The 21,188-nt window shown below is 33.5% G+C and overlaps 4 protein-coding genes across 4 annotated transcripts; 3 read left to right on the plus strand and 1 right to left on the minus strand.

Moving 5' to 3' along the window:
* Positions 1-1,279: 1,279 nt before the first annotated feature.
* On the plus strand, positions 1,280-6,318 carry TRIADDRAFT_32533 (uncharacterized protein; the record flags this gene model as incomplete). Its single annotated transcript, XM_002117390.1, has 12 exons — positions 1,280-1,352; positions 2,985-3,151; positions 3,537-3,653; positions 3,732-3,864; positions 3,999-4,177; positions 4,393-4,486; positions 4,583-4,692; positions 4,767-4,893; positions 5,002-5,150; positions 5,221-5,338; positions 5,937-6,071; positions 6,179-6,318. The coding sequence occupies 12 exons, from the start codon at positions 1,280-1,282 to the stop codon at positions 6,316-6,318; spliced, it is 1,542 nt and encodes a 513-aa protein (XP_002117426.1).
* Positions 6,319-6,948: 630 nt separating this feature from the next.
* On the minus strand, positions 6,949-9,394 carry TRIADDRAFT_51063 (uncharacterized protein; the record flags this gene model as incomplete). The annotated part of the gene is made up of 9 exons (XM_002117447.1): positions 6,949-7,080; positions 7,158-7,271; positions 7,356-7,454; positions 7,547-7,584; positions 7,715-7,813; positions 7,946-8,061; positions 8,275-8,366; positions 8,831-8,922; positions 9,208-9,394. The coding sequence occupies 9 exons, from the start codon at positions 9,392-9,394 to the stop codon at positions 6,949-6,951; spliced, it is 969 nt and encodes a 322-aa protein (XP_002117483.1).
* A 1,993-nt stretch (positions 9,395-11,387) lies between these two features.
* On the plus strand, positions 11,388-12,221 carry TRIADDRAFT_61486 (uncharacterized protein; the record flags this gene model as incomplete). Its single annotated transcript, XM_002117391.1, has 2 exons — positions 11,388-11,730; positions 11,983-12,221. The coding sequence occupies 2 exons, from the start codon at positions 11,388-11,390 to the stop codon at positions 12,219-12,221; spliced, it is 582 nt and encodes a 193-aa protein (XP_002117427.1).
* A 508-nt stretch (positions 12,222-12,729) lies between these two features.
* Positions 12,730-20,768, plus strand: TRIADDRAFT_61487 (uncharacterized protein; the record flags this gene model as incomplete). Its single annotated transcript, XM_002117392.1, has 18 exons — positions 12,730-12,891; positions 12,986-13,416; positions 13,518-13,830; positions 13,975-14,156; positions 14,278-14,413; positions 14,859-14,984; positions 15,163-15,288; positions 15,409-15,534; positions 15,679-15,933; positions 16,088-16,391; positions 16,467-16,585; positions 16,737-16,835; positions 17,092-17,214; positions 17,372-17,497; positions 17,846-17,977; positions 18,098-18,203; positions 19,977-20,032; positions 20,757-20,768. The coding sequence occupies 18 exons, from the start codon at positions 12,730-12,732 to the stop codon at positions 20,766-20,768; spliced, it is 2,934 nt and encodes a 977-aa protein (XP_002117428.1).
* Positions 20,769-21,188: the final 420 nt, after the last annotated feature.

Consider the following 21,188-nt stretch of genomic DNA (forward strand, 5'->3'; position numbering starts at 1 on the left):
ATCCGATGGCAGTGTTGGTACTAGGATAGATGAGGACGCCTATGAAGCAAAATATAGTTTTACTACGGACGACTAAAAGAGGAGAAAGATTTACTATACAGTACTATAGTCAGATTATTACGAATGTTTAATCGATGGCAATGGCAGTATTTGGATGGATGAGGATGCCGATGCAGTAACTGATAGTTTTGTTATGCTGTTACGTATCTGCAGTCATAATTTTACAAATGTCCAATCTGATGGCAATAGTGGTATTTGGATGGATGAGAATGCCTATGCAGTAAATGATAGTTTTTTACTATACTGTCGGCTGCAGTCTGATTTCGAAAAATATCCAATACGATGGCTACGATGGTGTTTGTATGGATAACGATGCCGATGCAGCAAACGACCAGGCCTTACTATGCTGTGATCAGTAGTCTGACCTTGACAAAAGTGCAAAACAAATCGGATGGCTTGAGCTTGGAAACGTCAATCCTAATTTTACAACACTGTGAACTGCAAACTGACCTTTATAAACGTCCAAATCAAATGATTTGCGTCGGTATAGATGAAGATACTGAGTAGTCAACGATACTTTTACCTTGTTGTGGTCACTCTAGTCTGCAGCCAGGCCTCGACGAATATCTAAATCGGTTGGTTTCTATTCCAGTCAATGCGGAGCTGTGCAGTAAACGACAGCTTACTGTTTTGCAGTCGCCCTAGTTTTAGGTCTAACCTCGCCGAATATTCCAATGGAATCAAGTGGCTTGGGTTTCGATACGTTAATGGCGGTTTTATTCCGTTTTAGTCCTTAGTTTGACCACCAACGATGTCCAAATAGGATAGCTGGCGTTTGGATAGATGGTAGTACAGCTGCAGTAGTGCAGCAAAAGTAAGTAATTCAATCTGCCCTTTGCTCTCTCCACCCACTGTACTGCGCGTATTCTGCGGACCGAGAAAGCCTGGAGTATAATATACTGTGCCAAACAGTTCATTGGACATTAGTCTACAGTATGGCAGTGACTAAAAGAAATGCTCGACTCTACCGACGTAATCCATCCAGTAACCATCTTGGACTAAATAATGTCACCCTATATGGTACAATGAACAGTGTATAGATATCCTATGGGGTGACATTATTTCTACCCCAGGAAGGCATTCATCGAGGACATTGTACGTGACTCCCTGCAAGTAGTAGATTTTGAACCCAGTAGCCGACAGGATTTACTCTCTACCCGCTGCAATAGTAGTCATTTAACCTCTGTTCACTCATTTAAAATAGCAGGAAAGTAAAACCATGGCCTCTCAAGTCAAGCAGAATGTGTGCTTAATTGTGATCGATGGATGGGGCATTACCGATACAATGCAAGGTACGCGTACACTTTACCTTATGTCGTCTCCTTGTTGACGAGAGTACGAGAAGAAACTTGCAATTCCATGCACATCTTTTCAATTACTGTCCAAGTAAAGCAGGACTTCAATCGTGCTGAATACTAACACGGTGAAACCGATGTACGAATAGCGCAGTTGAGTTTGGAGTAAATGTCTTTGCCTCGTATTTGCATCTAATCGTTAAGGTAGAGATTGATCCGACATTGAAAGATACTGTAGTGTAGGCAATAGCAAGGACCACTTTCTAGTACTATAATTAATTAATCTTGGCATTGGTGACAGAGCTGATCAATGAAATAGATGTGCCGTACTTAATAGTAATCTAGTTTGCAATAGGAGTACAGTATGTGTGTGCAGTAAGTACGGTCAATTTGCACCGTTCATAATAGCCGATAAAGAGGACAGATTGAGAAGAATGATTCTCTGATACCTCATTGAAGTTTCATGAGCTACCGCAGCTGTTGCATTCAGTTCATATCAAGTAATCCATCCGTATCTCCAGCAAATTACTTTCTTCCATTTCAAGATACCCTTACTGCAGTAGTGCTGCAATTAAATTAAATGATGGCCTTGTTGCCATGCCATACAGCTACAGATATTGAAAATCTCATACGGCACTGCACTGTTGATGGGCCTACACAAACGAGAGAAAATTTTGAAAATGTCACACCTCAAGTCTTGCTGGCTTTATGACACACCGGCTTGTTAAGAATATCTGCATAATCAAATCTAGATTATTTGACATAAAAGGACAGTAAACTAGTTGTCACTACAGTATATCCACTTTTTGTCGGTATGTTTTCGTGTTATTTTTCAAATCAATAATACAGTAGCATAGCTACAGAAGCAATAATTTATCAAGTTTAGGTCATTGAGATGAAAGTACAGTACAGTAAAAGATAGTTACGATGGTATCTACTTCTTGTCATTTCGACATACGAGTACAAATAATGACAGCAAGAGCTAAGTACGTAAGTATGTTTTCATGCAATACTATAAATTAATAATTTACTGTTTAATAGTAGATACGGAAGCAGTAATTAAAAAATTTACTGTTTAATGCTAGATACCGAGGCGGTGATTTATTCAACTTAGGTCATTGAGATAAGAGTATAGTAAAATAATTGCCATTATTCTAGTCAGTTGGGCATACGAATAAATGACAGCATCAGCAGTGAAATACGTATGTTTTCTTTTTATATTGCTAATTTTAAATATTATAATTATCAATAATACAGTACAATAGCATATATGCAGAAGCAATGATTTATTAAGACTAGGTCATGAGATAAAAGTATGGTAAAGTAGTTGTCATAATGCCTGCTTCTTGTCAGTAGGGCATACGAATAATGACAGTAGCAGGAAAATGTGTATGTTTTCATGAAATGTTGTAAATAGATAGTATACAAATTAGTCTACTTGTAGATACAGATGCAATATTTAAGCTAAACGATTTTATCAAACCGCTGTTCATTCCGGTTTCTCAAGCATTACATGTTGCACAAATACAGCACAAACCAAATTGTCAATTCCACAAGCCTATCAAAGTTCCTTTTGATATTAGAAGATAGTCTAATCCAGAACGCTAACACACTTTGTGTTGCTAACAGGAAATGCTATTGCTAATGCTCAGACGCCCGTTATGGATAAACTGCAAAAAGAATATGCATTTCATACGCTGGAAGCATCAGGATTAGCGGTCGGACTGCCTGCTGGTGTAATGGGAAATTCTGAAGTTGGTCACACCACAATTGGATCCGGTCGTGCAATGTTTCAGGTGAATCAAATTGAAAATTCATGATACTCATACCTATTGAATCATCTTGCTTTAGTTCACGAGACGATTCTGCAACACACAACACTGCACATAGTATCTGAAGATGAATGTTGCTTGATAATATAAATCAGTGTGGTATATTTATAGGAATGTTACTAAGCGATTTATTCGTTGACAGTATCATCATATAAATTAATCGATGGCTGTGCCATTATCCGAATAGTACGTTAGTGTATATAGTTGTATTAATTAAGAATACTTTAACCAAAGAGAAAAGGATGGTTTAGGATGGGAACAAGTACCGAACACGACAATCATTGACTTCTAAGAAATTATGTAAAAATTATAATTTTCGATTCGTTATTTATATCATTAAATCTATTAGGATTTAGTGAAGATAAATTTATCCATTCAAGAGGATACTTTAAAATCCAATAAATCTCTTACTGACGCTATGGCCAGAGCTAAGAACGGGAACGGTCGGCTTCATTTCTTAGGATTGGTAGGAATTAAAAAAATTTGTATTGACTTTGATGTGCATACCGTGATATTCTGAGTACATGCCATTATTATTTTACAGGTCAGCGACGGAGGAGTCCATAGCCATATTGATCATCTGCTACAATTTTTGAGAATTGCAAAGGATTATGGAGTTCCAAAGTCGTTTATTCAATTTTTTTCCGATGGACGTGATACGTCACCTACAAGTGGAGGTTAGCTGTAAACAGTTCAGTACAGGCTGATAAATGAAATGATTATTTATGATAACTATCAATCAAGATGCTGCCTATCGTTGCTGATATCAGATATCACAAATACATTTTATTCGCTTAATGTTATACTGTAGTAACGTTCGTTCAGAAAGTTTTGAATTACATCAGTGAAATGAATTATGGCTCCTTGGCCACCGTTGTTGGACGCTACTATGCAATGGATCGTGACAAGAGATATGATAGGATTCAAATCGCTTATGAAGGATTAGTAAAAGTGGTTGGTGAACTGACTTCACCGGGATCTATAACAGAGGTAACGTGTGCTGCAGACTCTAGCTGCAGTACCATTTAAAATTTGGACCTCTTTAGTGCATACGATATACGTAACTAGACCCGAAAAGTAGCATGTAATACAGACGCAATTTGTATTAACGAGAATTTTAGAAGATATAGCGTGGTTAAGTCTAACATATAATATTGCTATCCCTAAAGTGAAATAGCTAAGATTCATTCGGATACACTCCATAGGTTATGACAAATCGCTACAATGCGGAAGGAAGCCAGCGTCAGACAGATGAATTTATGACTCCGATTATAAGTGATCCGGAAGGACGCATTAGCAGTTAGTAATTCTTAGCCTATTTAACGTATATGATATTTCAAGTGGTAGCCACATATGGAAATTAATGATTTCACTTATTTACTCTAATGCGTGTAGATGGTGACACTCTAGTCTTCATTGACTTTCGTGCTGATAGAATGCGACAAATTTCCGAAGCTTTTGGTATGCAGCCTCAATTTTCCACTGATGTTGTACCTACGGATTTAGTACGTTAATGATCAATATGAATGACACATTCCACCGTTTTCCCCTGCTAAACGTGCTTTATGTATTACCACAGCATGTTGCGACTATGACTCAGTATAAAAAGCAATTCCCCTTTCCGGTTCTCTTCCCTCCTACACCGCCGGATAATGTTATTGCAGAGTGGCTTTCAAAGAAAGAATTATCTCAAATGCATGTTGCAGGTTCGTAAATGCTATAGAATTTTTGTACTGACTATTACAATTACTATGCAGCAATCATTCTGTTCCGAATACTCGTTTAGCGTTATTGATATGCAAATATCTTGATAGAGACTGAAAAATACGCTCACGTAACGTTCTTCTTTAACGGTGGACGAGAAATGCAATTCAGCATGGAAGATAGAATTATGGTGCCCTCTCCTAAAGTAGCTACCTACGATTTAAAGCCGGAGATGAATGCCGAAGGCGTGGCTGATGAGGTAAACATTAAAATAGTAATGACACCATCATTCGCACTTGATTGTAATAACAAACTATGATGTGCTATAGGTAATTCGTGCCATTGAAAGTGGAAAGTATCCTTTCGTGATGTGTAATTTTGCTCCGCCAGACATGGTTGGACACACTGGAGTTTACGATGCTGCTGTTATTGCATGCACTGTTACAGGTAGATCAATATTTCACACACATATATACGGTACAAATGCCTGTTAATTTTGCGTTTGGAAGCGTTCTGTTTTTGGAAAAAGTAGAGCATAAATATCATTACTTGCTGTTAAGCTCTGTTAATATATCTGTAACTTTAGAAGTCTCTTGTTTTAGAAAAAAAAGTCGAGCAGGAGCATTGGTACTTGCTGTTTAACCCATTTATGATTAAATATCCTTTAGGCTGTTCGCAAATTTTACAAATAAAAATTGTAACGTGTTTATCTCACGGCTTAGTTATATTATATATATCTATAACATATATATATATAATCTACAGAAACAGCATATACGCGTACGAATCTAAACGATTTATAGTTATAACGAATATTTGCAAGATTAATCCAGGTGGATAGCTTAATTATAATTAGTTGTTGGAAATAGGCAAGATGTTATGCAGTCATCGTATTTTCGTATACATGTAATTTAGAGTACAATGCTACTATCACGATAATTTAAGCTCTAAAAGAACAAAACTGTCTACTAGATACAAATGGTATCAGAAGAAAAAACTTTTACTCAGTATTTTAATTTCAAAGTTCTTCATTATATTTTTTTAGATTTTAATATCGGTAGAATCTTTGAGGCCTGCGAAAAGCACGATTATGCCCTAATGATTACAGCAGATCATGGCAATGCGGAGAAAATGGTAACTGAAAATGGTTCGCCCTTTACAGCTCATACGCTTTATAGAGGTAAGCTACCTTACGAGCTACATCCTGACCTAGTATTGGATAAATGCTGCAACTGTTAATATCTAAAGTATGACTGACCGAGCAAATTTAATATGGCATTTGTTTAGTTCCTCTCATAATGACTCGTGGAAAGTATAAAGATATCACACACGATGCTAACCTAAGCGATGTTGCTCCTACAGTTTTACGAATTATGGGTTTGGACGTACCCCCTGAGATGAGTGGTCAATCGCTTCTGGCTGAATAGCAAAATAAATATTTCAAGTGAATAAATCCCCCTGAGATGAGTGGTCAATCGCTTCTGGCTGAATTGCAAAATAAATATTTCAACTGAGTAAATGCTAAGATTTTATTGTATATTACAATAATCATAATTGTTGTAACAGTATTCATATCTTACTAATTCAATAAAGTAGTGGAAATGATACTTAAACTATAAATGCACAACGAGCGAAATAAAAATTAAGCTCTATATAACTACATATGTACGAATGCTATATCTATGTATATATTTCGTACGAGTGTATATACACAGTAAACAAAATGACAAAACAATACTACATGTTAAATATATGAAATGATGACTACATTGTGTACTGTATACTGTATATGCAAACGTCTAAGCTCCATATATAGTAACTAGACAGCAAACTTTTTGTGTGCTAGTTAGGATAATGGCTAAAATGTTCGTGAAAGTTGATCGACGTGACCAATTGAAGTTGGTCTCAGTCATTTGAGTTACGTTGTATGGTAGTTATGATAGACAGCCACCTAAATGGGCCTCTTTATCAACGGTCTCTCATATACCTAACGCACATAGTAAAGGATGTCATGAAATTTTATTCAATACCTCCAACCGATACAATGAATGAATGGCTTACCTTTCCCATCGTCGATGATTTAGTTCAGTGAAATCGTCTAATTTTGCAATTCTTTTTAGATATTTCTTCAGTTTTAGTAATTCTTTATCTGTTTGCTGATTTTTGTGCGCTTCCCGAAAAGGGCGTATCTGATTAAATAGTAATTTAAAATCGATACTTTATTCCAGTTAAAAAGTTATTCGATTATTAATCTGATAAAGTTTACCCTTAAACCACTTTGAGGATTCATTAAAAAGTTGGACCTGACATCGTCGAACATGATAGTGTTACCTTTATGGTAGCGTGGATACTTTCCCCAGATTACACCAAGAGGCTTTACCTATAAATTTAGGAATCATGGCGCAATTACAAGTTCTAGAGTGCTCCCCTTAAAGCCGAAAAATATGTCAACTACTGTACTTACATCAATAACACCGCGTTTTTCAGTTTGAATACTTATCATAGCCAAATTATCCAGCAGAAAAGCGATTTTGTAGTTTGAATTTTCTAATACTCCAAGTTCCTATATTGCAGTCGAATAAGACGGTATCATCATTGACGTTTTATTTAGCACATTGGCAAATTCTTATTATCGCAATATAATGTCTTTCTTACTTTCATTTTTAGTTGAACCCACTTCATATTAGTGGCAGCTAATGATCAAGTCAAATGTTATCGTAATGATTCAAATAAAAAGTTGACATTATCCAATTATATAACTTTAACCTCAGAGTACTACTAAAGTTGCACAAATAACTAGTGTTTGTTATCGCTAAGTCTTACACCAGATTACTATGTCATAGTCTTCGTAGGCAGCTGTTAAAAATTGGTGTAGATACGGCCTCATTAGTTGTAATGGATGATCAGCAACTGATCTGTGATCTTGATAAAGAAGTCATACGTTAGATTTTCAAAAGAAACCGGCACATTATTAGATTGAAGCTAACAAATTAAATAGTCTAATTCTTTCCAGTTAATACAACATTAAAAATCCATCGTATCTACAATTATTACCAAAGAGTGTATAGTCAATATCGAGGACGAGTAGTTTCTTGCCATTACGAAATGGATTAATTTCTTCTACCGAATACTCTGCAACACGTCTTTTAATCTTTTTCAGATAGATTTCCCTTTTAGAAAAGGACATAATCAAGATTAAGATCTGTCTATTATATCATCATTGTTTACGATTATTCACTTATAATATTAGTTACGTGTATTAAAATTGCGTACAATTAACATGTTAGCAATAGCTATACTTTATTATGAAAAAATGAGAAGGCACTGTACAGCATCTATTTTTGTGATTATAGTAATTGTCGTCATACATTCATGTTTCATACCTATTTTCAATTGCAATCTCTTCCTCCTCTTCAACCTCTAAATCATTGACTACATTATTACCCCAATCTGTAGATGGATTAATAACCTCTTCCTAATAAATATTGAATCATTAATATCCAACATTTATAGAGCCGATACTTAGCTGAGCCAATTGCAATAGGAACAAGTTAATCTTATTTTAACGAAAGAGTAATACTATCCACTTAACGATGCTTTGACATTAAGAGCGTAATCTGGCAGTACTTAAACTCTACTCAATATTAAGACTTTATGCATTCTATACCTTTACTAATATTATTAATTGAATAGTGCACTCATGTAAGATTAAGTTATATAAGATACGATAGTTGTAGGAAAACAATCACAAAATTGCTATCACAAATTTCCCTAACTTTACACCAGAATTTACGATTTCAAGTCTCATAAGTTAAATGTTAAAGCAGGGCATAAAAAAAATCATCGTTACGTTACATACTGTATATCATTCAGGTTGCTGATAATTATATTATTATGCAGTATTCATATAATTAATGAATACAGTGTCATGATTCTAACCAAAGCTTCCTCGCGCGTTCCCATCATCATGATTTTACAATTTGGTTTAAGATTGAGCTGATTCAATGGTACATCATCAGCTGGTGGTTTAGCTATAAAGTTGATAATTACATTTATAAAACGCTCTCCTTGCATATAACATAATAAACAATTAGTCAGTCCATTGCAATAAAGTACGACCTAAAAGTACCGCTGTACAGTACAGAACATTGACTAATTATTCAAGTAATCGTATGCTCTACATGACAAAATACTTACAAAGTTTCTACATGAACGACTTCAAAGTAAATTCGTAAGGTAGACAAAATTAAGTTTAATCTCAAATGCAGTACATCGTAAACCTATTTCATAATCAGATTGATGATGAAAGTTCTAACCTTTGTATTTTAATCCAAGTAGTTTCTGGCGTCTTGCTAAGACACCAGTTTTGGCTTCTACAGCTAATTTTAAATGACCTACGGTGTTTCTCAAAGATACCGTATCAATTGGGTATTCCTTCCCACTCCATTTTACAATAATGGTAATTATTTCCGTTTCCGCAGCTTCGCCAACAGGACTAGCCATTATATCACAAAAGCTGGAATGCACTTAGGGACTTTGGTAAATATTATTATAATTTCTAATTAAAGAAATAATCCAACTCGAGTATTATATTTTTTTTGCAGTATACCGTACAGAGAGTAGCGATGGATTAAATAGTGCGAGTACATGCGTAATGAATGCTAGACATCATGCCTACTGCGCCCTAGCGTATAGTACAAAAACAGCAACTGTATGAGACGTACAGTGCCGTGCGGTAAGGCAAAATGTAACACAAACTATGGTCCGTAAACAGCCATTGATGCACCGTCTCTGATCAAAATTCTCCATCGGTAAGAATTTTCTTCGCCTCTCTAAACAATTTCCTTCTTGAAATCAATCACTACAACAGCTATGTCTTTATTTACATCACCTTCTCAATAGGAAGTATTATCTACTTTATTTACCATTTTATATTATGCATCCAGTGTACTGTATATACACAGTATTTCACAATCTTATTCATTCATTTACTGGTTGCAATGCCCTGCCTATCTGCATCAACTAAAGCAGTGTCCCCCTCTTTGGTAATCGTCATCATTTCTAAATTAATATGTATTAGTTACCGAATGACATCGAGAATCTGGATTGTAGATATACATGAGCATTAGATACCATATTAACTAGTCATGTCTATATTATACGCTACACGCAGTTGTACAGTACAGTAATACTAAACTCCAGGACCGTGAGCAGAGGTAACTTCAATAAACGTGAAAGACATTGCTGGCAAAACTTCTGCTAAATCGTTCAAGTTGTACAGTAGCGTACTGGACATTGACATTGTACGCATGTGCAATGTGCAGTACAATTGACTGTTGACATTGTACTGTACAGTACAATGTACTGTCCACTGTTATTATTTTACCATATCGACTTTAGTACGATACAGTACAAACTCTACAGTAGTTACAGTCCCTTTGGCGATTGTTATGATGTTGGGATTACTGTCTGTACGTACTGTAGGTACAGTACAGTAATAGGATTTCGACCATGCAAAAAACTGATGACGCTATTAACTGTAAATACAACAACAATAAACTCAACTCCATTGATGTTATTGTTAGTGTTGTTCATCAAACTGTAACTTATTGTTAGTAGTAGCACATAAAGAAAAAATGATCAATCAATGTAGGTAAAAGCAATTATATGCTTGGAGAAGTAAATTTCCTTCAAGGTGTATAATCATTGGCATATAGATCAGAAAGTGGGTTGTAAAGTTCAAGCCTTATAGTATTCGGCTGGTGGATTTTGAAATGTAACCAATTCATTGTCAACAGGAAATAAAAGGTTAGAATATACTATCTAGACAATAAAATTAATTAATGACAATCATATGCAATATCATTGATTACAGTTAACTTTTATGAGCACAATTCATATATTTTATAGCTAGAATTTATCATAATTTATAAACTTGTCTAATACGTGGAGATCCGTTTCCGTTATTCGATCGAATCAGTTAATGGCAAAGATATTATCAACAGTCAATAAAACACTCTACATCAACATTCGATAATATTGTATATACAATTATGCATGTATCCTCCATTGTCAGACTGCTGAAATAAATTTCATCACTGTCGTCTTTATAGATATCATAACTAGGGCTTTATTATTTAAAAGACTTACTTTAATAGATCACATGGTGTTGCTCTATTCCAAGCGAATCAAATTAAATGACAGTTCTTAGTAGCAGTAAAGATAGTGCTATATACGCGTATGTACGCGCAATGAAATAATGTTGTATATGTGTGTCCTCAAATTGTAGGCAATTAGAACTAGCTTCGCGACACCAACTTTAAGGACGAATATTTTTTCTCTTTCATCGCTTTCGATATGATGTTTATTATGGAGGTGCTATCTCGGGGTAAACTATCATGATGGACAACTTCTATGTATACAATAAAAACAAGTAGAGTATTTTTCCTGCCAACAGAAATTTTGATGATATTTATTACAGCAAAGGAGGAAAAAGATGAAAAGTTATGAGCTCAAAGCTGTCATTGATAAATGGCAGGATCTGCTAACGATAATATCGGTAGATGATATGATAGCGTATATGATGCGAAAGGAATTGTATGATGTTTGCCAGTGGTTTGAACGCATGACTTCTAGAAACAAGTCGAAGAATCGACAAATTTATAAAAAGGAGAAAATATTGGAATGCTTCACTGGTCTTGAACTGCCTAATGCATTTGATCTTTTAATCGATGCATTATCAACAACTAATGGACCAGATTCAACGCCTATTATTGATTCTCTCCTTCAACGACAGTGTCAATTGGCACCAACTAATAGTACTGATCTTGATAGAAAAGGTAAAGTCGCTATTTTTTAATAAAGGTTTTAGGAATACACCCTTCCATAATTAATTACAATAATCGTTGATATTATTAATAAATAACTTTTCTATAATGGTAATAAGATTGAGATAAAAAATTTTATTCGATTGCATGGAGTGCAATTTCTATTTTACAAATTAATCTTTGCAATACTGCATATTAACTGTACTATACAATGGGTGCAAATTTTTTACTGACAAAATATACTTTTAATTTTTATTTTTGTAGCTTTAACTATAAATGCATTTATTCCTCCGTTACCTAACTGTTACGTAACAAATTTTCAAGCTGAAAATCATATTATTGAAATCCTGCAAGACTTAAAAATTAAGAATTTGAATGGCTGGATTGTCCTCTATGGATCGCAAGGGATTGGTAAAACTGCTCTTGTAAATCAGTTCGTCCGCAATCAAGCTATGACGGGCGATTACTCTTCAGGAGTAATATGGATATCGTTAGGTAGGTAGATTTACGCTTTTATATTTCATGTAGTATAATTGAAGTATTGGGATTGTAGGTAAAATGATTTGTGAGATACATAAGAAACTTATAAAAATGTCTATTTTAAGAAGCTTTGCATGTAAAAATACCTAGAGAACAAGCTAAAATAGTAAATTTTCTATTAGTAATTTAAATAGATGTAATTAAACTATACTTGCAGCATGTAGCCCCTAAAGATACTTTTATATGATATGAAAGAAATACTGCTTATTATCCAAAACAAACAATTCTCTTACAGGTCAAACTAAGATGAATCAAACGCTAACGGTGATGCAACAGCTATTGAAACGATTGAATAGGCAAGAATGCGTTATACCATCTACTATGACAAGTCTTCAAATGAAAATTAGCTCTTTAATAGGTAGAAATTTCGCTATGAAATTGATATATAAATAAACAAAGTCATCAATATTTCTAACACTTATTATTTGTTCGTTGTTATTATTGACGGCACTCTCTTTGTAAATGGCCACCATGACAGAAAATCAACCCATCAGACCATTTGTAGTATTGGATGATGTACGAGAAGCAAATCAATTGCTGTATCTAAACTTTAATTGTGATACCATTGTCACGACTAGAAATGCAGATATCGCTTCAAAGCTTAATCGAGAGAAATGTGTAATACATATAAAAGTTAGTAGATCTGTACACCTTTGACTAATGCACCTGCCGTATCTTGATGTTCATAATTATTATTTACTCATCTTCATGCCAATTTGACTACTAGGAATTATTAACTGTAGAGCATTGCAGAAACGTCATGGCATCGACTGCTAAAATTCCTATTTCAACTTTACCAAAAGCTGTAGATCAATTCATTGAAATTGTGGATCATTCAGCCTTGATCTTAACACTGTTTGGGATTTTAGTACAACACGATAAAGATAAATGGAATATATCAGATAACAAATGGTTAAATCAATACCAATCACAGTATGACACTAAAACCATGTTGCACAAGCTTATTGATATGCTTTTGAGTAACTTAAACGAGAGCGATCTGAATTTGATTTTAAAACTGGATATATTTGAAGAAAATACCATAATACCTATTAACACGTTATCCATGTATTGGGGCGTTAATCAACATTACTGTATTAGCATAATGAATTCTCTGGTTCATCGATTTTTAGCTACTGAAAACGTCGTAAATACTAAGTAAGTTGAAAAAAGCATATTTAAGTTGCTTATAAATAACAATATACATAATTACTTATTTCTCGAATAATTTTTATGTCAATATCGTAATATCGTTATAGGAATATCGGCTATTCTTTAAATGACTATATGGCCGATTATATACGAAGCCGTCACTGCGTCAGCGATGCAAAAGCAAATCATGTTACATTATTAGATTTATACAAGAAGTCTTGTCAGGGGGACTGGGTTCAGTTAAGAAATGATGATTATATACATGATCATCTCGTTGATCACGTTATTGGCGCAGATGATAAGAAAACTATGAAGGAGTTGTTAACGAATTTTAAATGGCTACAAATAAGACTCAAAAATAAATCGTCTTATGCTTTATTACATGACTTTATTAAAAGTCGTTCCATTCTTGATTTCGAGGTATGAGTACTACAGAATTACAGATTTATGTAACTGATTATACCGTAGTAATTTCATCACTTGCACGTATATATTGTAAGTTGAGATGCTGATGTCTATATTTTTGCGTACAAATACAACAGTGTTCTACTTCATATTTTTCAGGAATGGAATCATCTTCATGACTACTGGTATCTTGTACGGGATAGTCATAGTTCCATAAATCTATGCCAGGATGGAAGTTTAATTCAGCTAGCATTAAGCAGACCTTGGTGGCGAGATTTTTACAAGGAAGTTGAAAGTAAGGCCATTGAAGATTGCAAAGAAACAACATTTTTTAAGTGGAAGTAAGCCAGATATTCTTGTGATATCATCTTCGATACTTTAATTAAAGAGTTTCGGCGCCGTCATGAACTATTGATTAATCGATCAAGAAGACACTTAAATTTTTCCTTGAATCTAAAATAGTAACTGCTATAACCAGCGAAATGAATTTCAAATCTGTATTGCCACATTGGAACCCACTTCAGAATCTATAACTAGCTCTTGCTTCTCATCAGATGGAACAATGTTAGCTTGTTGCGATAAGATTGGAAATATTATTGTAAGTTGTTCAGTCAAAAGTTATTCTTGACTTTCTTATAAAAGTGAAAAGTTATATCAACAGTCACATATCCAAAATGTAAATACATTGCTTGTACAGTACTATACATATTACAGAACATTCGTAGAATTTCAAAATGGTAACCAATGCTGAGCATTGTACCAATCATATACGTATTGGGTTATCAAAATCTTAACTTGGTATATCGTATACGATAAATGGTTAATGATTTATTTGTCATTGAATATTTTGCTATAAAAGCCGTTTATTTAATTCGTTAGTAGCTTAAGAACTGATATACTACCCAAAGGTTTTCTGCTCCCAATTTGATAGCTGCCGAAATTGTTTAATCTGTTATCTAGTATTAAAATCTAACGGTAATCAATCGTAACGTTCTTTCTTAGCGAACTAAATGTCTTTTTACATTTACATTATTAACTTATAGATATATGATACCATTTTATGGACTCCGTTGTACTCCTTTCATAGTACTAAGGGTAAAATCTCGAATTGTTCCTTTTCACCCGATTGTCAGAAAATTGCGTTATCTTTTCACTGCGGTAAAACTGAGGTAATTTCCTTGTTCTATCTAGAATAATCCATTCATTCTATAAACGAAAAATTCGCGTTAACAGCATCTAATCTAACATGAAATATATTCGTCATTATTCAGCAGTTGTCTATACACAGAGTATGACCAATTCAATTTCTAAGCTTATATACGCTCAAATGCCATTTCTATAATATAGGTATGGAACATCAATAACGAAAAAATACTCATCGAACATGGCTATCATACTGCCAAAGTCAATTGGTCAGAATTTTCTCCAAGTGGACAAGAAGTTGTTTCCTGTTCGGATGATAGGCTGATTATGGTAAAATAGCAAATAAGACTTAATCTCAGTAGCAAGAGTATTCTGATTTTACGTAATTTATAATATTATGGTATCAATCCAGCTAACCTTGCGACATTTTTAAACGTCTAATATCGTTAGATTTGGAATTCAAATACTGGCAATAATATCGTCACCTGTCGTGGTCATAAAAATATGGTTATAGATTGTCATTATTCTAAAGATGGAGGTAGAATTCTTTCCTGTTCATGGGATAAAACAATTCAGGTAAGCTCATCTTAGCATATAATATTGGTGATTTTTATAAAGTTAATTTGCAATGGTTGCAATTTAGAGAATTTTTTAGTCTTGTTGTAATAAAGAATTGTTTTATAAATCTAATGATTATATGAACCAATATTGTTCTTTCAGATATGGGACACCACATTTGGAACTAGTCTTCTTGTTTGTGCGATAACTGAAGATTGGCCCATTTTTTGTTCATTCCTTGATCATGATCAACATATTATGTGTGGATGTGAACATCGAGTTTATATATGGGATTCTAGTACCGGTGACGCTATTGATAAGCTTACTAGTACATGCAGAGATAGAGTGTCATTATATGATGTCACTGCAAATGGCAAAATGGCAGTTCGATGCTTATTTGGTAGTAATTTAGTAGAGGTAATGCATCCAAACATTATTACTACGTTCAAGTTTTTTTGAAGTTCAGATTTAGATGATTAATATGATCATTATTATAGCATGATAGTCATCCTTTAAGCTATTTATTTCGCAATGTAAGAGTTTCAATGACTTGTATGCAACGTTTTTCTAGGTTATTGATACATCATCCGGTCAAACATCTATTGTAACAGATGATGGGCATCACGATTTAATAACGTGTGCAAAAATCTCGCCTAATAGTAAAATTATTGCTACTACGTCTAAGGATACCCTGTTAAAGTTATGGCTAGTTCAGCCATTCAAAGAAAATATGGAAAAGGCCGATAAGAAGCCTATGCATCTTTTAGATTGCAGTTTTATTGGTAACGTACCACATATTATTTCCGGAGAATATGAACAATGGGAAGGACAAGCTATTGAGGTTTTATTTTGGGATACATTTGTTTTTGATTGTGGTACTGACTGTTAAATGTTAATACCTCGATTAAGTTATGAAACTCATTTTGATATCAAAATATAGTCATTTATAGGTAAGGATGTTCGCTTTGTAAAAGAAACCTGTAAAGAGGATTGGAAATGCGTTAAATGCTGTTCCTTGTCGCATAATGGAAATCTGCTAGCCGTAGGCTTTGCTTTTGGTAAAGTTAAGGTAAATATATTCATTGTAATTTAAATAATAGATACTGATGGTGGTAATCGGTATCTATATTAATTAAAGAGTCATTGCTAATAATCTGTACTATAATACGCACGTAAAAAAACATCTCATTTATAATAAACCTGTATATTTCCTGTTGCAGATGTTACACCACGACAACTTGGAGGTTGACTGGTCAATTAATAATCTACAGTTGCATGTTAACAATTTAACATTCAACTCTACCGACGAGGTTCTTATGGTATCAATTAGTACGGATCCATTGGATTCTTTAAAGCAATTCAAAATTATTGTATGTTCTCATCAAATATCGAATTAACGCTATATATGTTATCAATTTTGTTTATTTTTATACCTTACGATAATGTTAGGTTTAAGGCACGTTATGCATTTATATGTGAACTTTATACACTGGATAATATTAGCTACGTAGGGTATTTCCTAAACTTTAGTAGCTTGATAAATAAATGTATGAAAATCGACTTTCTTGCTTCTAGATTGTCAATTCTATCAATGGAGATATTGTCAATAAATTTATATCTGAAGATCAGATTTGCTTTTATAAATTTTTGGAAAGCTCAAATATCCTACTTATTGGTGCTGCACGTGGAGAAATGCAGGTATATTAAACATTTTATTATCAAAACGTTATATCAAGCCTTTTCTATTACGATACGAATATGAAAAGGCGTTAATCTGTGATAAGCGTCAAGCCTTCATAGTTTCTATTTGAGCGTAGATGTCTAGTTTATTCGTGGTTATTTTTCTCGATCCTAGGCCTACAATATTTATGAAAATTCCAAATCGATCGACTCATTATCTATACCTGGGAAGATTATTCATCACGACTTAGCATTAGATGATGCTGAATGTGCTGTAATACTAGAAGATAAAGATTCCAAGGTATGTACGTGTATACTGCAGGGACTGGTTTTGTTACGTACATTAGCCCTGCTTATCATCTGTTAAATCAGATATAATGGATATACAGCTACATTTGCTTAACGATAGTTGCTGTGTTGGTATAAACGAGAGTATCTATCCAGTAATATGTACTAAGTTAATAACAACCGAGTATTTAGGATCAATACAGTATCTCCGTTAAGGCATTTAACAAGATTTATATAAATAGTAGTATTTTTATCTGATTAAGTGCGAATCTTTCTTGAATGCTGTAAATTTTGAGATGATTATTTGAAAGAAATAGGCTTGCTTTTCTTAATATTGCTAACGGATTTATCGCAATTACAGGCCTGCATAGTGTGGAACTGTGTCAGTTTTAAAATAACTCATACTGTGGATAGTAATACTTGCATTTCGACATGTAAATTCTCAACCAAATGTGATAAATTAGCTATAGGCTACGATTATGGAACGTTTAAGGTAATCTGCAGTGCTAGCTATGATACGATATCTTACATTACAGTAACAGTAAACGATCATTTAGGTCATTGCTCTATAATGATTTCCTACCGCATATATGTGCGTAAATATCATACTTAGATTTGGGAAACGACTTCATGGACATTATTAACTAGTTTCGATGGACATCTTGGTTCTATTCAAACATTATACTTTTCAGCAGATGATAAAATCATTCTTACTGGAGGTAAATGTATAACTTGGTGGGATTTAACTGAAAATAAAGTAATGCAACAATTTCCATTACAGCACTACGCTAATGTGATTAAATTTAATGACAGTTTACATACTGTAATAATTGATGACGGTGAATACCTTTATGTACTATCACATATAACCCCCATTGATCGGATCGGATCGTTCTCGCTGAGACGAAACTTAAGACGAAAATAATTTATGAAAGCAACTACATAGGGAAATCGTAGTAATTTAATTATAACAATTATGAGAAATTTCATTCCTGGAATGTTCAGTAAGTTATCTCTTTTCTGATTATGATAGCTTATTTTCTTATGTTATCAATAGTGAGTAGTAATATATGCTCTTATTATAACATATAAAATGTAGCAATTCTAATATTATTGGATAGTAATATAATATACAATTTACTAAGCTTTATTTGATTATTGCAAATGATGATAATTGCAATTACGCATACCAGTATAATAAACGCATATGGAGATTTCTAGCACCATTAATTACGTACGGTCATGAAAAATATCGATATGCCCTTTTCCAGTGGAAAGGCATATGCCATAGCTATTGTAACTTCTTAATTAATTTAACAAGAGTGGTGATAGGAAATTGATTACTTATATTGCACACTCTATTTCATCAAGCCTTGTTAGTACTGTTTAATCTTCTAAATCTCCGATATATGACGTCGCATAGAAATTGAAATTATTGTATTATTGGAACTTACTCCGTATTAAACTATTGATTATCTGAGATGGAATTAACAGAAAATTTTGTTCTTTCAATTTATCGGTGTAATCATAATTCTATCACATGTCCTAATTATTTGCAATAGTAAAAATATAGGAATAAAATGATTGGAATTAAAAATACTTCTGTTGATATATCTGGTCATATAAACCTAATTTTCTTTGTTAACCACTGGCTTCACGAAGTGTCCTACTGTATAGTCCGTCCCTATTTATTGAAATGCAGTAATTTCACAGGCATAAATAATTATTTATACTAAATTATTTGATTTTGCTACGGAAGAAGAAAGTGTACGTACTAAAACGATTTCATGAACCCTATAGCTGAGATTGTGTTATTGATATGCTGCAGCATGTTCAATAGCTCTCTGACTACCAGTATACGTATATTTTCTGTAATCATAAATTTCAATCACCCCCAATTTATTGAATTTTTTACTATTAATTGGTGAAAATCAATCTGAAAAACATTTTTGTTACCCAAACGACATATGCTAGCAATGTCAACGCCAGAGTAGATAATACAAGTATGACTGAGGTTAAAAAGTATAAACTTTGTATAATGTCTAACACTATAATTTGTACAGAAAAGGCTAGTATGCTACTGTATTACGGTTATTACAAATATAAAACATGAGGTTACTATCATTGCGTGATATACATAAATGAAGTTTTCGTCCTTTGCCCTTGCATCGAATCATAAGATAATTAATTTATGATGTATTCATTCTTATATAATATGGGATAAATTTAATTGTTAAATTCAGTATAAACCTGGAGAAAGGTTTGAAATGCGTTGATTTAGGGCAAGTTAAATATATTTTAATTATTCTCTATTGCACCATCAACTAGCGAAGTTGGCTACTATCAAATGTAGGGTAGCGAGAGCTGAAAATGAACATATGAATATTATGATACAATTTTTACTATTAAATTTAGGCTTAGCGACTTTGTAAGCGGGCAGCTTAGAAGTAAGATTAATCTTTTGATTCGAAAATTCCTTTCTTTTATTTCAGGCAATCAGGAAAGGAATAATGCTGGTGATTATATTAGCAACCATTTTTCCCATAAGGTATGATTGAATGCAGTACAAAGTTAAATACCTAAGCTTTCATAATGCCTTAGGCGTCTATTTTAAAGTGTAAGTAAGGATAATTCATCGTCCGTCTAGTGACTTTTATATACATAAGCAAACTATACAGTTTGCAGTCTGATTACGGTATTTAAGCCGATCGGAAATTTTACAATTTGATTTACGTAGTGCAACTAAATCACTTATCAACAACGATATTGTTTGGAGAGGCCTTTTGGCAGCTAAAAATGGGCTAGGAACTAGAAAGATTTTTAAACATGAAATTATTTACACTATCCTAATGAGTAGTAAATATTTTATCCAGTAATTAGGACTTATCGAAATTTTTTATCAACATCTGTCGGTAAAGTCTAGAATGTTTAGAACAACCAGCACTATATCCTATTTGGATGTAGCAGTAACAATATCGAAAGATCTTGCTTCTTTTTTGGATATAATGACATAATCATTTGTTATTCTAATATCGTCACAGAACATGTTGTCTAGCTTTAATCTTTATTTTTGCCTCCATATATCTACGATTATTTTACGCTTATTTATTTTTAACGGTTACTATTCGATATCGGGATATAACAAGCCCATAAACACGTTCTAATTGGAGATATTAGACGCAATGGTACGCATTTTAAGTCGTGGTCCACTTGTTTCCTGAGTTTAGAGTTGGTATTCTTGCTGTGCTTTGCTGTAATTACGCTTTTCTCAGGGATTATTATAACAACTACGATTAAAGGTTTACCGATTGTACTATTAAAATAACTAGCGTCTATCCAGAGATTTTGTAGTTAGTTTACAAGTATTGTATAAAGTTTAGAAAGGAATGTTTCACCACCGAGCTGTACTTAATTTCGTAATTATATAATGACAAATGTCTCATAAGTTACCACAATGTTACAATCTAAGTTTACTTTACCCAATTGCACTCTCATGCTAATATAGAAAGAATTATAATTACCTTAAAGAAAAATGAATGCAGAATAGATTCACTATCTAGCCATTGAGCATCCTCGTACAGAAATACTCTATTTACATAGAAAGGACCTTGCTTTTGGCCTGTAATCCTCCAGTCAAGTCTAGTTAAATAGTCAATTTTCATTCAGTAAAGGGCTTTCGAACTCCGATCGCTTTCTGATAGATT

The sequence above is a fragment of the Trichoplax adhaerens genome, genomic scaffold, assembly GCF_000150275.1.
Source record: "Trichoplax adhaerens TRIADscaffold_24 genomic scaffold, whole genome shotgun sequence".
Lineage (NCBI taxonomy): Eukaryota > Metazoa > Placozoa > Uniplacotomia > Trichoplacea > Trichoplacidae > Trichoplax > Trichoplax adhaerens.